Source organism: Misgurnus anguillicaudatus, chromosome 13, assembly GCF_027580225.2.
Source record: "Misgurnus anguillicaudatus chromosome 13, ASM2758022v2, whole genome shotgun sequence".
NCBI lineage: Eukaryota > Metazoa > Chordata > Actinopteri > Cypriniformes > Cobitidae > Misgurnus > Misgurnus anguillicaudatus.
Window position 1 is genome coordinate 20,136,872 of NC_073349.2, and position 16,425 is coordinate 20,153,296.

The 16,425-nt window shown below is 38.8% G+C and overlaps 1 protein-coding gene across 3 annotated transcripts in view; it reads right to left on the bottom strand.

Moving 5' to 3' along the window:
* Positions 1-985: 985 nt before the first annotated feature.
* The window catches only part of atf7a (activating transcription factor 7a), a 34,253-nt gene continuing 18,813 nt past the window's right edge, over positions 986-16,425 (bottom strand). For all 3 annotated transcript variants that reach the window (XM_055189316.2, XM_055189315.2, XM_055189314.2), the window contains 9 exons: positions 16,071-16,201; positions 15,739-15,900; positions 13,651-13,808; positions 13,318-13,411; positions 11,912-12,031; positions 4,892-5,041; positions 3,816-4,004; positions 3,540-3,645; positions 986-3,461 (listed from right to left, as the gene is read on the bottom strand). In XM_055189316.2, the coding sequence (XP_055045291.1) occupies positions 3,226-3,461; positions 3,540-3,645; positions 3,816-4,004; positions 4,892-5,041; positions 11,912-12,031; positions 13,318-13,411; positions 13,651-13,808; positions 15,739-15,900; positions 16,071-16,201 (1,346 nt within the window). In that variant the 3' untranslated portion in view covers positions 986-3,225. The remainder of the gene's footprint in view (positions 3,462-3,539; positions 3,646-3,815; positions 4,005-4,891; positions 5,042-11,911; positions 12,032-13,317; positions 13,412-13,650; positions 13,809-15,738; positions 15,901-16,070; positions 16,202-16,425) is intronic.

A 16,425-nucleotide genomic window follows, 5' to 3' on the forward strand; every position in this document is an offset into this window, starting at 1 on the left:
CACACGCGCCCTCCAGCGACCACAGGACACACAACAAAATAGTTTTACTGGACCTAGGCTACTTTACTTTTTTGTAAGGGCCATAATTATATTTTTCAACGTTTTTCATGTACAACAAATGAGGGAAATATGACAGAAACTCACACGTTAAAAATGACCAGAACGTAAACAAACAAAAATAACAAAATTAAATAGACATGCATGTTTGATATAGTAAATTGTTTATTTTTTACACCATATATGGTTTTTAAATTACTTTTACATTTGGTAGACGCTTTTATCCAACAGTAGGCTACTTCCAAGCAACACATTATCAGCATATGGGTCCCTGGGTGTCAAACCCATGACTTTTGTTTGAACTTGTTAAAGGTATAGTTCACTTTAAAATAAAAATTCTGTCATCATTTACTCATCCCCATGTTGCTCTAAACCTGCATGACTTCCTCTTATGAACACAAAAGAAGATATTCTGAGAAATGATGGCAAACACACAGCAGACAGTGACCACCGACCTCCATAGCAGGAATAAAAAAAATATGATGGAATTTAATGGGTAACGTCAACTGTGTGCTTACCATCATTAAAACAAAATATTTTCATAATCATTTATCACAATACTTCCAAAATATTTTTTTCCTACTATGGAAGCCAATGGTCACTATCTGCTCTGTGTTTACCATCATTTCTCAAAATATCTTTTTTTGTGTTCATCAGAAAAAAGAAATTTATACAGGCTTAGAACAACATGAGGATGAGTAAATGATGACAGAATTTTCATTTTAATTTTATTATTTGAACTTTATAATTTCTATACTACATTATGTCTTACCAAATATTTTATTATTTCGTATATTTCTATATTTTCTAAAACATTATGTAAATCAATTAATGAAATCAAAATTGGACTCTTAAAGTTTTTAATAGTTAAACATCTCAAAAATGTACAGTCGTTTTAGTCACCTTAAAATATTACAAACAAAAAAGGTTTTGTATTTCTTTCTTTAATCAAACTGCAGCACTGTGTTCAGAGTATTCCACTTCAACATGCATGAAAAATAGTATATATATGGTACACATATGTACATTAAAAGGACAATTAAAAAAACTATCAGTCCAACGTGGAGTGAGGTTATTGCTCTTAAAAGACAAACATTTAAAACAACTTTATCCATATTAACTTTTTCTTTAGCCTACTTTACTTGTGTTCAGTCTGACTATATCAAGAACAGGAAATTGGATTTAATTCGGCTTTTATGAACTAATTGTCTTAATAAATTAATTTAATGTATTAAATTGGAATGATGGATTATTACTTTACATCCATCAAGACAGAACTGTAGTACTTTAAGGTGAATTTACGGGCATAGGGGAAATGTTTTGAGACATTCTTGTTATTCCTTTAAAATAAAAATAACTACAATATTTGAATACAAAGAGTTAGAAGAAAAACAAAATGAATGGAAAAAAGAAAGTCTACAAAATAATTACTATTTTTTTCTATTACAACACAAAACAGTTAAACATTATTTATAATAGGTTTATAGTCCTGGCAGCATAGAAAAATCTAGACAAAAGTGCCAGTGAAAGCTAAAAACCCATATTTTCGCTCATTTCAGAACATCCACCCATTATATAGTTCTGCTGACAAACTACAGTGCCAGCACATAATATAACACATAAAGCCAGAGTTAACACTGAAACTAGGAGTCATTGTGAATGATCAGTCAAGTGGCATATTTGATATGTCTACAGACAAGTTTGGAAGAGAACCTGAAAAACTTACAGAAGATTATAATCTGAAATATTTTAGTGCATTTTGACAGGCCTATATATTTTCTGGACTAATGTTAATGCAGTAATACACAATGCAAATAAATGCTAAAAGACAATTCAAGTCAACATACACTGAGCGACGACAGTACATCTTAGTCCCTTGTTTATACGCTGCCTTAAATTTGAAAGCGTCTGCTCGCACAAACAGACCAAGTTTGGACAAACATGTTAGTACAGCCTGTGTACTATTCAGGCAAAACCATTCAAACGGGAATTTGATCCTCTTTGTTCCCATCAGCCTCTCTGCTTGGATGCAATAACATCTAATTACATCTAGGGGGCAGTATAGAATATGCTTAAAATTAATGGCAGTGTTATCACACTGCAGTTTAAAAGGCATTATCATTTAATGACACACTGGACCTCATTCATACAAATATAAAGCTTTTTATATTTCCTCATAGATGACCCGCTAAGTCAATCTCACAACACATAGTGAGGCTAATTTAGAAACAGCATTTGAGGCACTGAGGTGATTTGTAAGGCTGTGTTTTGCGGATAAATGGACAATTATGACCAGACTGATGTACTGGTGTGAACTTTAACACACATATATATATAAAATCATGGGTAGAGGAAATGATAAGGGGAGTTGATAATCGCTATCCTTTACCTCAAGCCTGGACATCAAAATAATTCATGACTTATAGCACTCTGCCATTTGCGTGTTTGTCGTATACAGAAGAAAACCATAAATATGAAGAAACAATAAATCTATCAGGATCTACGGTCCAAACTGAATGCAATGTGCTAATACAATACAGTTTACATATGGCAAAAGGTTTCATGCTAACAGGGCAGCCTTAGTGTATCAGTCTTTCAAACTGCTATTAACCATCATACATTACTGTACACCCATACAAAAAGCACACATGCATACGTCGATTATAAACGCATATAACCGGTTAAAAATGAGGTACGACTGAACTTGGGTCAGATGATGGGGAGGGTCATCTAAAAAACGAATAACCTAGAAAGGAACCGAAGTACAGAGTAAATTACAATAAGAACATATATAGTCCTGTATAGCCTGACTAAATGTATCACTGTACGATCACCAACCAGGCGATGTCTTTATTGCAGCTTGTGTATGTGCATATGTCTCTTGACAGGAAGTGCTTTGCAGTCTCACAGCCAGCAGAGGTCAGGGACGACACGAGCGAGGAAAGCTGAAGATGGCGCTTAAGGTTATGGAGGATGCAAAACAAAGCAAGTTTGGAGTCCGGCCCCTGTAGTCTATGGCAAAGTCAACAACAATCTGTCTCTCTCTTTGTGTTAACATAGTCCCGATTCATTTCCAGAATGCGGCTCCAGGCGAGAACGTGATGGCATGAGAGAGCCAGGCTTCTCCCAGGATGCAGAGAGTCTCAGGCAAACTATTATCTGCCCTCATCATCTATTGGAAGGATGGGACTGTGTGGCCATAATGACGTGTGACGGCCCGCCGCTCTCCCCTCGCTGGTTGCCCATCCCCGCCAGCACAGACATAGCCACAGCCTCAGCCGCCGCACGGGAGTTCATGCCGTTGTGCCCCACAGCGGACGAGGGGCTGGGGGCCAAAGAGCTGTGCTGAATGACCGGCGCTGGGGATCCCGTGGGCTCAGACGTTTCTTTAAGATGCTCCTCTCCTGTTGGACACAAAGAGGGAGGTCAGTGACATGCGGACCATGCAGATGAAAGTACGTATTATTCACAGCTTCACTTACCCAGGTAAACAGCTTTCTTTTGCATGGTGGTGACAGGACAGTCTTTATGGGCTAAGAGCAGCTGCTTGAGATGAGCGACTTCGTTTCGTAAATGAGACACCTCGTTCTTGATGCGAATGCAGAAAGAGTAAAAAAGTTTAATTAAAACTTTTAAGTGACACTGTATCGAAAAAGTAACACATTTGTATTTAACAAGTCTTAAATAGCATCTACTTCTACAGGAAATGCGTTCACATTTGTGAGATATTGAGATCACAATATCGTGTGCACACTAACCGACAGCGAGACATTGATGGAGGTGAGATCCTCCGCCTTCTTCTCTAGAGAGTTGACCCAAACTTTGCGTTTCTGTCTGCAACGGGAAGCAGCCGCCCGGTTACGCTCAAGGAAGCGCTGCCTTCTTTCATCAGGATCGTCATCCGCTGTCCTCCGCCTGCGCCCACCGGTGGGCTGAGCGGGCGACACCTGAACGCAGCGAGGAGAAAAAAACAGTCCATTAATGCCACAGCAAAGTGAAACTTGCTACTTATCAGACATGCAGTCATCTATTGATGTTATGACAGAAATATGCATTTTAAGGGGAGATGATTTAAACCTCTTTAATATTCAGGGTTCCCACACCTTAGTTAAGGTCAAATTTAAGGACCTTTCCAGGTTCAATACCCTCAAATTCAAGGACTAAATGTGGGGAGACATTTCAAGTGAGAGAGCAAGGTTACATCGTGTATATCAAATTCAAACAATGGTGAGGCTTAATGACAAAGACAGGGTGACGCGGGAGCCAGGAAGTAGAGCTATCTGAAATATTGCCAAAGACAGCGTTACAGGGACGCAGGAAGTATTGCAAGGGAGACGCAGCATCTCGTTCCCTTCTTAGGGAAAAACAGTTACATACGTAACCCGAGATGTTTTAATGCAACTATGCAAAAAAGCATTTTGGTATGAATCAACATTTGCATACAGAAGATATAAGCATTTAAAGCGAACAAGCGAACAGTTTAGCATGTGTGCTTAAAAAGTCTTGAATTTGTATGATATTATCCTACACTACACAGGGAATAATATGGATTTTTTTTCTCCAAAAAACAGCTATGTTACAAGGTCCTCTTTCCAAGAGTGATCCCAGAACATTTACGGGACGTGTTTGCGTTCACACAGAAGCTTGTCTGCCAATTTTATGGGTATTTTCTGAGACCAAAGTCCTGTGTGAATGAGGGTATAGTGTCTTGCAGCAGCATCAATGTCAACTCATGAACTACCTAAAATTTGATTCACTGCACTCCATTTTGCTTCTTGTCGTTCGAACAGAAAAATGCATCTTGTGTAAACCTTCATAAGTGGGCAAAGTGTACCTGTGGCTGGGCTGGGGAGGGGGCGTCTGGATGCTGGACCAGCAGCTGGCTTTGCTCCATCCTCTGAGGCACCATCGCGTTGGAACCCATCGCCACGCCAACACAACCCTGAGCTGTGGGCATCTGTTGAGATAATGCTGCCTTCAGCCTCTGTAAACAAAAATACAGAAATTAACTCCTAAACCTAATAATGAGCTGCCTCTGTACGTTGCATTTTTGGGATCATAAGCACCACTTTAGTCTAAAGCAGTGTTTCTCAAACTTTTTCAGCCCAAGGACCACTTTATCTTCCAATTTTTTTCTGAGGACCACCTAACAGAATCCCACTTTAACACTCCCCGAAAAAACAACAAAATAGGAAGGATAAGCTAAGTTTAAGTTTAATATGCAACTGTTTCAAGTCAAAAACTAATTTTAAAAAAAACAAATGCAATGCTATGTTCAGAAATTATTATATTAATTTTATTATATTTGAAAAAGTAAATTTGAAATGAGTTGCAGCTTAATATGGACAACAAACTGCACATGTGAAAAAAAATGCAATTAAACATAATATAACAGCCTAGGTCCCACTTAATTAAAACTGAGGTGGTGGATATATGAAGTCTATGGTTGTAACTATGGTAACAATAAAATACTAAAAAAAACTGTTCCCCTTAATGTCCAAAATCACTAAAATTACAGGGATTTTACACATGAAACAAAAAGTAGTACATTACAAAACTAATAGATCTGTGGATTTTAGCTGTTTTTAGTTGACGCTTGATCTTTTATTTTGACCCTCTTTGGTTTAGCCAACTGATCCATTTTTACGTTATTAAAACAGAAAGGCAAGAACTGATATGACAGTTTCGCAAGTGCATTAAAAATCTACTTAAATAAGTGACGATTGTATAAACACTTGCCTAGTTTAGGTCATCTTTTGGCGGACCACTGGGGGGGTTGGACCACACTTTGAGAATTACTGGTCTAAAGGCTATCCTATGATACCTCATTTGTCAAAATCTAAGCCCCATTCTTTTACAGTGATCCCATAATGCATTGCAATCAGCCCAATGGAAATATAAAATCTAAGGTGGCAAACAAAAAGTTAGGGTGCAATCATAGAAGTCTATGTATGCGGTAGGCAGTGAAGCAGCTCATTATATACTGGAATAGAGCAACAGTGTTTAAAGTCACCATGAAATGAAAGTAGAAATTATTTTCCCTGTGTTGATGTGTATCCGAGTGAAACGGCTTCTGAAATGAAAAAAGGTAGGACTGGACTTGAATTGATCGTTTGAAGTTGAGTCATGTTGTTAATTGCTAATCACTGCGATCTTTTTCTGGACCCCGCCCACCTGCCATACCATATGATCGGAAGTAAAGAGAAATTGTTTCGAGGAGGGGAGGAGATTTGCGTTTTTGATTAAAGATTATGAGGCCACATGAATTAAAAAACTAATAATAATGAAGCTCACAGACAAGTCACATTTCAAAATCTACGAGCCACTCAATATTTTTACCAGCCACTTTCTTAATACTACAAGATCTACAATACTTAAAGTGTATGTTGCAGGTTAACCACCACTGTCGATTAATGGGTACATAAATCACTCAAGATATGTGTATAATTTTTAAAATGTCTCAAAAATGGTCTTAAAGACCACTTTTTTTTACGTTTTTGGTATTAACAGTTTTTTTAACGCAATTCTGCGATGACGTCACGTTGGGGAGAAGTGGAGAAAGACTCAGCCAGAGCCATAGAGATAGATGAGACATTTATTGCTGTTTAATACTTACGTATATAATTTTGAAATCATATATACATCGTAGGAAATATATAATGTGTTATACTGCAAAGTTACCTTGCTAATTATTATTTATGATATATGTGGAGATAAATAAAACTTCGCAAATCTGCTGATTTGATCCATTCATGTCCTGACCACCAGGCTAGAGATTTTTAAACATCCTTAATCCACACTTACTAGTCTATCAAATAATATCTCAAATATATTGTTTTGTGAAATAAAAGGATGCTTTGTTATATTGTTTATGCGATTACAACGAATCACACGATCATTTTATACGCAGCAGCAGTCAGCAGCTGCAGCACACTCGGATCCGACCGCATACATACTGTAATAAACAGGCGTTCGGCGGCGTTTTACATCACGACAGGCTAAGCCATTTGAGGAGGAACCGCTCATTGATCACCGTATTTTTATAAATCCTGTACATGTTTGGACCTGCCGAACAGGTTGAGCACTTTTATATACTTTATTGAGCAGAGAGGCTGCCTGCACAGTTTGACCAGCGGGCTGCGGGAACCGGCGCACATCACGCCGCCAGACGGTGTTGCTAATATAACTCGAAATGTATAACTATTATCAGATCGGCCCGGGAAAGTCCCGACTCTCTCGATTGCCATTCCGCTACTGGCTGTAAGAAAGTGAGTTCGTTTGGGTCGCTGGTCCCCGCGAACAGACGTGACGTGCTTCACTCACCTTCCAGGATTAGAGACATGCTGCCAAAACCGTTTGTGCTGAAGATCGCATAAAGTTACACCCATTTCAGGCAGGATCATGGACCCCCTCAAGCCAGCATGCACGAGTATGTTAATTGTTTGTTTACTTTCTACACGAAGATATGCTAACCTTATGCTATCTGGCTGTCTGCCTATCTCTCTTACTAGCCTATACATCTGTCTGTCTGTCTATCTATCTGTCTATCTATCTTATCTATCTATCTATGTATCTATCTATCTATGTATCTATATATCTATGTATGTATGTATGTATGTATTTATCTATAATCTGCGCTATCAGAACTGTACTTTACTCGTCTTTCTATAGTCATTCTCAAGGCGGCTTTGGTCAATTCTCTCCCCAGCGTGACGTCATACAGTGCGTTGTGAGGGAAAGGAGAATCATTGCAAATTGCTGTACTTTTTCATACTTTTTCGGGTTTTGTGATACCCAACAACATAAAATACAATGGATAACAGTTTAAATGTTTATTATCAACAAGCAAATTGCACAAATTCGTTGAAAAATTTTACCTGCAAAACGCCCTTTAAGCAGTTTATTTAATCTCAAGTCTTTATGAAATACACTTACTCTCTTATAAACACACACACCATAAACAGATATACATTTCATTAAATTAGTAGGGCAGATTAAGTTAAACAAACACCTTTAAGATGTTTTCTTTTTATGTGTTATATAAGATCAGAACATACAGAGCAGAACATTGTTGGACTTGTCTAATCGGCCTCGTACACACTGCAAACTAATTTCGGTAGTGACAACCACATTTAAATGCGTGAGTGAATCCCCTAAATGTTCGTTATATGTCTGCATGAAAATGTGATGATTGACAAAGAGATAACAATAGCAACGTTCTGCCGTCTCGCGGGCTCATCACTCATAGCTTTGACCAAAATAATTTAAAAGCGTTATGTTTTGCAATAAACCTCCGTCTTGGCGTTGTGTATTGCACGCATTTGTGAGGCTGATCCACAGCGCAGTGTTGCCAGGTCCTCGTCTTTTTTGTACTTTTATACCGTTTTGGTGCTTAACTGTTTATGGCTTTTGGCTCAAGAAACGATCAAGTTGTTGGTGTTATTAAAGTGTGAACATGCCGGTACAAATTTTTGATCTTTGAGATAAAACATTTGGACTTATTTTGGTTAATTATTAGATTTTTCTTGTTCGCTGTTTTTTTCGTGCAAGATCTGGCAACACTACTCAGCAAATGCTCGTGCCTCTGTTATTTTCTGAACCGCGCATTCAGAAGACTTTTTCCCCTTCTAGGCATTTATTTTTTAGGAAGAGAGACCTGTCATGTCCATGATGCACGTTTAAAGACTTTATTAACTAATTGTGGTTCGTTCAGTTTGGTAATGTACACACTATGCATAGTTTCTGCAAATGCGGTTGTTACTACCTGCATTTTGCGGGAATTAATTCGGTTGCAGAATGCGGTTGTCAGTCCTGAAATTGCTTAACTGTGTGTGTGCAGATGAGGATTAAGCATTAAAAGGTGAAGTGACAAACAAATAATATCCAGTGTGTATGGGACCATCGTAAACTAACCAATCGCGGGATTCCCTATCTGCTTTTCTCAATTGTTCTTTAAAAAAAACGTTTTTGACCTTAGCTTTTGACTAGCTCCTCCTGAGATGTTTTCTCTGCAGACCTCTTAACGCCTACGATGTAACACCACATTTTTTAAAGGTGTTGCTCCTCTAAAAGTGTTCGGGTGAAACAGTATACTATTTTTATTTACTTGCCACGGTGGCCAGTAGGTGAAGCGAGTTTACCCGTGCTAATTTCCATCCCTGTTAACCGCCATTGACGAGTTATCTCATTAATTAAGAGAAAACATTTCCCTGCCAATGATACTTTCCAGAAGAGTTTTTAAGGTAATCTGTAATTCTGCTATTATCCACTAGATAGCATTCCTACCCAAATACAAAATGAAGCAAATCTAACTTTACAACATCTTTAACTCCGTGTATGTTTTGATAATCGTTCTGAATCTGATCTCTAACACAATTCCTTTACAAAAATTCAATTATTTTAGCTTTTTGCCCAAAATTTGGTCTTTTTGAAGAAACCTACCCATAGGAAGTTATAAAAAGAGAACAAATGAAGATAGGATGAAATGTTTTTTTCCTGTTTTGTTTGTTTTAAAGTAAAGGGTCTGTTCTTTCATTTGATATATTTGTATATTTATAGAAGAAAAATTTCCTGGAAGGCATTTTGTGAAAATCACAAAAAATGCTGGCGGGAATGAGTTAAATATATAACCATACAACATATCTAATGAAAGAACAGACTGTCTGCTTTAAAAAAAAAGTTTCTTCCAATTTTCAATTGTTCTCTTTTTATCACCTCTCATATATGGGTAGGTTTCTTCAAAAATACAAAATTTTTGTAAAGAACTTTTGTTAGAAATCAGATTCAGAGCGATGATCAAAACATGCCGTAAAAACATGCTGTACAAAAAAACATTTTCTCTTAATTGAAGAAATAACTTGTTAATGGCGGGGAAAGAGTTAATGTGCCCACGATAGTAGTCTGGCTTATTATAACCAGCATTTCTCAAAGTGTGGGGCGGGCCCCACTGGTGGGGAATAGGAACATTACAAGTGGGGCGTGACAAATGGGAGAAAATTTTGTCATCTTTAGCCCTATTCGGAAGGGATTAGTTTTACAGGGGTAGATGGCGTAATGTAATTTTACCACAGGACGTCTGTAATATTGATGGTCAATTCCGACGGGATTAGAAATCTCTGTAAAACATTCAGAAGTGGGAGGGGTAACTCGTTTGCGCAGCGCGTCACCTCTCGTCTTCACGTGCACGTTACCTTGCTTCTTGATATAAGATGTGCAAACAACATGAAACACTGTGATTAATTTCAGTTTGGGGAGAACATCAGTTTCATAAACAATTCCGTGCCTCTGAGAAGTAAATTTGACTTTTTTTAAAAAGTTTGTGTCGAGTTATTCAGAAACTGACTTGCCACTGACTTGTTTCTTCGTCTAGAACGCAATTAAATGCTTCTTTAAGCGCTTTTATATTTAAAAGAAACCTGCAAATTTAAAGGGACACAAGGCAGCATTTTTATGTTAATAAATCATCTTCGTAAGTTGGTATATGGTTAAATGACTCATTACATGACGAGTGAAGACTCTCTCCCCCGCCCCTACCGTCTGTAGGAAGAATACCCCACTTGCAAGTTCGCTGTATCCGACCCGGTGTCCTTCAGTCTCGTAAAGTCTCAGATATAGAAAGCATTTACTCCCAGACACTAGGGGGAGCTAGTAGAGAAATAATACTCAGACTTGCCTTGTGTCCCTTTAAAAGAAATGACGCGATTTACGTGTATATTTACAGCTGGTCTATTCGCACTGGATTAGTATTACCTGAGGTAATTTCTCCGGACCTTTTTACAGAAGGTAAAATTCGCCGTAATCTTTACTGACATTGTCCGTAAAAATTACTGACATGGAGCATTCGGACTGGACTAAAATCACTGAGAAGCTCTGATAAAAATTGCTTTACCCCACCTCCCTATGAAGAACAAATCCCGTCCGAATAGTACTTTTGTGCCCATTTCTATTAATTTATTTATTTATTGACCATACGCTCAAAACAACACATTTAAATATAAGCCTATCTTAAAATAACAACAGACTATGAAGAAAATGTCCCACTGAACCATAGCCTACAAGAATGAATTAATCTGGAAATGTTAATAGAAGCGGAACAAAAACTTTAATGTGGAGAGGCGGTATAGGCGGTAGCGGGTATAAAACTTTACAGTGGAGTTTGTGACAAGGAATAGAAATAAAACTGGAGATTCGGCACCAGCAGAGAAAACCAAGCCAGACAGTGGACCTAATTAACCAAATAAAAAAAAAACAGCCGAAAAGAATGAATGATAACTTTTGTAAGAGACAAAATTATTGTTTACTTTTGAACAAAGTCTTATTTTATGCAAAGTGATAATACATTTGCACGTTTATTTTCTCTATTAAAAGTGTTTAATGCTGTTAAAGCCTACTTGATTACCAATTTTTGGGGGGATTGGGGACAGATGGGGCTTGGAACCCTTCCCTACCTCCAAAGTGGAGAAAAACTTTGAGAAAGACTGTTATAACCCAACTGATAATGCCACCAGATCCAGTACTTCTTATGGAAAAATAACTGTGCTGTAACACACCCAAGCAGTGAACTATAAAACCACATGGTAGAAGAAATCAACTCAAGAACTTCTGCAATTGTCTTAAAAATTCCTCATAACAAGCTGACTCGACAGCCTGACAGCCAATAAAAAAGATACAACGGTATTGCTCTGTGCATGCATACCATTGTGTGTTTGGTGTGTGTGTGGAAACTATCACCCGTGTGACATGCTGGGTAAGACGTTCAATATGGCAGTTATATATGCTAGCCAAGCGTTCTTGTTATGGCCAAGAATTTGACAAAAGGAGAACTGTATGGAGAAAAAAAAAGATTTCCACTCACCATCTTGGCCTCAGTGTGAAGGTTATAACCAGATGGTGAAGAAGATCCACTGCTGCTGCTCCCTAGTGGTGGACCGGGGATTCCTGGAATGTTGGGCACCATACACAGAGGCCTTGCCAGCTTCATAACAGAGCAAAATAGAAAACATATGTCTGACTCCACCAATTTATGAATGACTCCACAGATGTTTTATCACGTGAAGTTCATAATATACGTAAGTCTAATTGGTACACATACATGTTTACACAATACCTCGATTTTACCCTGGCTGCATGCACATTTAGTGGTTTATTTAAAGAGTGCTTGTCTTTTTACATTTTACAAGCAACTTGGATGTTTCCAGTGTTACTTTTACTCTTATAGTGTATATACATTTTATGTACAAAACTTATTGTACTTAAAGAATAGTCAATTTTCTGAAAAAAAATCCAGATAATTTACTCACCACCATGTCATCCAAAATGCCGATGTCTTTCTTTGTTCAGTCAAAAATATATTTTTTTTTGAGGAAAACATTTCAGGATTTTTCTTATTTTAATGGACTTTAATTGACCCCAACACTTAACAGTTTTAATGCAGTTTAAAATTGCTGTTTCAAAGGACTTTAAATGATCCCAAATGAGGCATAAGGGTCTTATCTAGTGAAACGATTGTCATTTTTGGCAAGAAAAATATGCACTTTTAAACCACAACTTCTCGTCTTCCTCCGGCCGTGTGACGCACCAGCGCGACCTCACGTAATATGTCATCACGTCAAGAGGTCACGGATGACTACGCCCCAGTGTTTACAAGTGTGGAGAAAGAGGACCGTTCCGATATTGTTGTATGTCAAATGATACTAATTAATGTCTTTGTGTCAGTTTATTGTTTAAAATGGTCCGCAAATGTGTGTTTCATATATGTAACACGTGACCTCTCTACGTCACTACGCATTTACGTGAGGTCGCGCTGGCTCGTCACACAGCCGGAGGAAGAAGAGAAGTTGTGGTTTAAAAGTGCTTATTTTTTATTTTTCTTGCCAAAAATTTACAATCGTTTCGCTAGATAAGACCCTTATGCCTCATTTGGGATCATTTAGAGTCCTTTGAAACTGCAATTTTAAACTGCATTAAAACTGTTAAGTGTTGGGGTCCATTAAAGTCCATTAAAATGAGAATGTTTTCCTCAAAAAACATAATTTCTTCTCGACTCAACACAGAAAGACATCAACATTTTGATGACAAGGTGGGGAGTAAATTATCTGAATTTTTTTTAAGGAAATGGACTAATCCTTAATGGGTTCAGCCCTAAAAACATGATTTCATGATGTCATAACCATATGCATATTTACTGTCACTGTAACAAACTATAACATAAATGTACTAAAAAGCTACAAAAATGTAAAAAACAGCATCTGTAAAACGTACAGATATCACAGAAGGCATCTGCATAGGTCCTGGAAAAACAGGAACAGTTTGACCATTAGGAAGCATCATCATTGGGTACGGCCCAGTTGGAGACCTGAAGAAAAAGCACAAAGGTGCAGAGATGAGCAGTGCCAAAAACAAATCAGTTTACTTCCCGTTTACTGTCTGAACACTCTTTTAAGAACTTCAAGCACGCAAACATATATAAGACAACTGCCCTTAGTCTAAGAATTACTAGCACCCCATTTTAAAGCAACTAAGTGAATCATATGGAAATGAGTCACAGAGAACAAATATTCAATTTCCATTCCATCTGCTCGACTGCTCTCTTACCCCAGTGTGCGATTGGATGGTGGGGTATGCGTGATCACGGAGGTAGGGGACGGCATGGTGGGCTGCAGGCCATCGTAACCCAGATGAAGGGGAAGGGAACCGGGACGCACTATGGCAGGGGTGGGAGCCGAGCTGATGGCTGGTTTTGGGGGAGTATCCTGCACAGATAATCACCGCGGCTAAAGACAAACATCCAACTGAAAAGCAATATGACTTGCTTCAACAGTTCAATCCAAACAAGACATGCAGTGAAAATTGTTTGTTTAGTGACTCAACACATCTTGTTCAGCCTTTGCCAAACACACAGTTGGGTGTAATGTATAATGACAGCCTCCCACTAAAATCTGGTGGCCACTTGAACGCCAAATCTGTGCAAGCATAGTTTCCACTGACAGTGCTTCCTGCATATTACTTTGACTGCCAACAAAACTCTTAATATTTATATTAAATATAGCTTTAAATACTAACACAACCTAGAAATTTATGAAAACATTTGAAATACATTTGAATGAATATGAAGAGCATGCAAAAGCCACTAAACTCCAAATCTGTCAAAAATTAGATAATGATATTAATCGAATGCTCTCGGCAGGTAATATACATTCAGCAAATACTTTCGCTTCAAATCCGCTTAAAGCCAGGGCGTTAAGAAATACCGTTCTGTTGGTAAAATCCTCTAAGTGCACAAAAGAAGTATTAGATGAATAACGGCATGTGTATATTAAAGGGACATTTCACTTTTTTAAAAAATATGCTCATTTTCCAGCTCCCCTAGAGTTAAACATTTGATTTTTACAGTTTTGGAATCCATTCAGCTGATCTCCGGGTCTGGCGCTACCACTTTAAGCATAGCTTAGCATAATCCATTGAATCCGACCAGACCATTAGCATCGCGCCAAAAAAAACCTAAGAGTTTTGATATTTTCCTATTTAAAACTTGACTCGTGTACTAAGGCTGACAGGTAATAAAAAGTAGCTTTTTTCTAGGCAGATATTGCTAGGAACTATACTTTCATGCTGTCGTAATAATCAAGGGCTTTGCTGCAGCAGGCGCACTGATATTACACAATGCCCGAAAATAGTCCCCTGCCATTGAAAGTTACTAAGGGGACAATTTTCGGCTGCTGCGTAATATCATTGCGCTTCCTGCAGCCATGGTTATTTTAAGCCCGTGGCCGGCGTATGTTTTCAATTGTTTCCAATGGAAGCGCGCCGTTTTTCAAAAAAGCCAGCAGCTAGAGTTTTTCTCCATGCTGAAAGACGGCGCTCTGCGTTTTTTCCACGCTCAGAAAAAAATATAAACACATTAAACTTTGGGTAAAAAGCTCAGCTCATCAATGTCAGTTCTCGCACGGCCGTCCAATCACATTGGAGGAGGGCCCGGTCAAATATCACAACAACCAACCTGCGGATCGTACGACGACTGAAAAACAATGCAAAAATATCACAGCAACCAAAGCGCTCTGCAGTGGCGGCTTGTGACTGCTCTTCCGAGGGGCGCAAATTCTAAATATGTGTTTGGAGTGTCATGTGTGTTGCTCGTGTTTTCAAAATATTTGTTTGTTGCGTCATATGAACCATGTGCATCACGTGTTTTGTCAAAATAAGTGCCTGCTGCACACACGTCAAAACCATCTATGCTAAATGAGACGCTCACGTTCACAAAATACACGCAAGACACTTCCTTAACAATCAACTCTGATTACACATGAGATTATGCGAGTATCTGGCAAACGCAAGCGTCTCTTTTATCATAAACCCTTTAGACGCGTCTGCAGCAGGCACTTATTTTACAAAACACGTAATGCGTTCACTCGACGCGCTGAACACATATTCTGAATTTACGAACCACAAACATTACGAGATAAATACATGTTGTCACGCACTTCGCATCGTGCACCCTCGAAAAAAGAAGTCACCGGCCGCCACTGGCGCTCAGCTGAAGAAAGCTGGCAGTCGGCTGAAATAAAGCTGCCTGGGATCAGCCACGTAAAAATGCTTTGGTGTGCATGCCCTCTTAGAGGGTTTTGCATTTGAGCTCTTCATATACTTGCACACGTTGCATTTATTTGTGCATGTTCTTTGTACCTTTCCTCTGCTTGTGTACTCTCTGCTATCTGACATGCTTGACATGGAGTCAGGGCTGGAAGGAGGAGAAGAGTCCACCTCCACAGGGTCCTCCTCTTTCACCTTAACATCTGATGGCGTCTGCAGGCTCATATCCAATGCTCCTGAATGAGGAGCAGGCAACTACATAGAGAGAGAGAGAGAGGGAGAGAGAGAGAGAAAAGGCAACATTAGACAAGAGAGCAGATACAGAACTCCACAGTTCATAAATCTAAATTCTGGCAGGGGACAGCTTAAGCACTCATATCTGAAGCCTGTATGACCCAAACCCTCCACCCAGTCCCATAGCTCACCGGGTTCCTGGCCCTCTTGTCATCGTCTTCCTGGGCTTTGGGGGACTCGTGGTCGAAGGAGTTGGCCAGTTCATTAAACAGACCCACCTCTTCACAGTTTTTTAGGAAACGGGTGGGAGTCGGCGTCTGGTCTGGGGTAGAAACAGAGAGATCTCATTGTTTCCTCATGCAAGACGGCCTCAAGGGCAACACGAACGGCTGTGCATGCTGGCGTAGAACGAAGATTAAAATCTGTTTGCGATTTGACGTGATAAATTTGAGAGAGTTCATTATGTTATTACATTTGTGTTTTTCCCAAGGGTTTAATGTGACAAAAAAAACAGCACGCTGTGAATTTTCCACCTTGAAATTACTA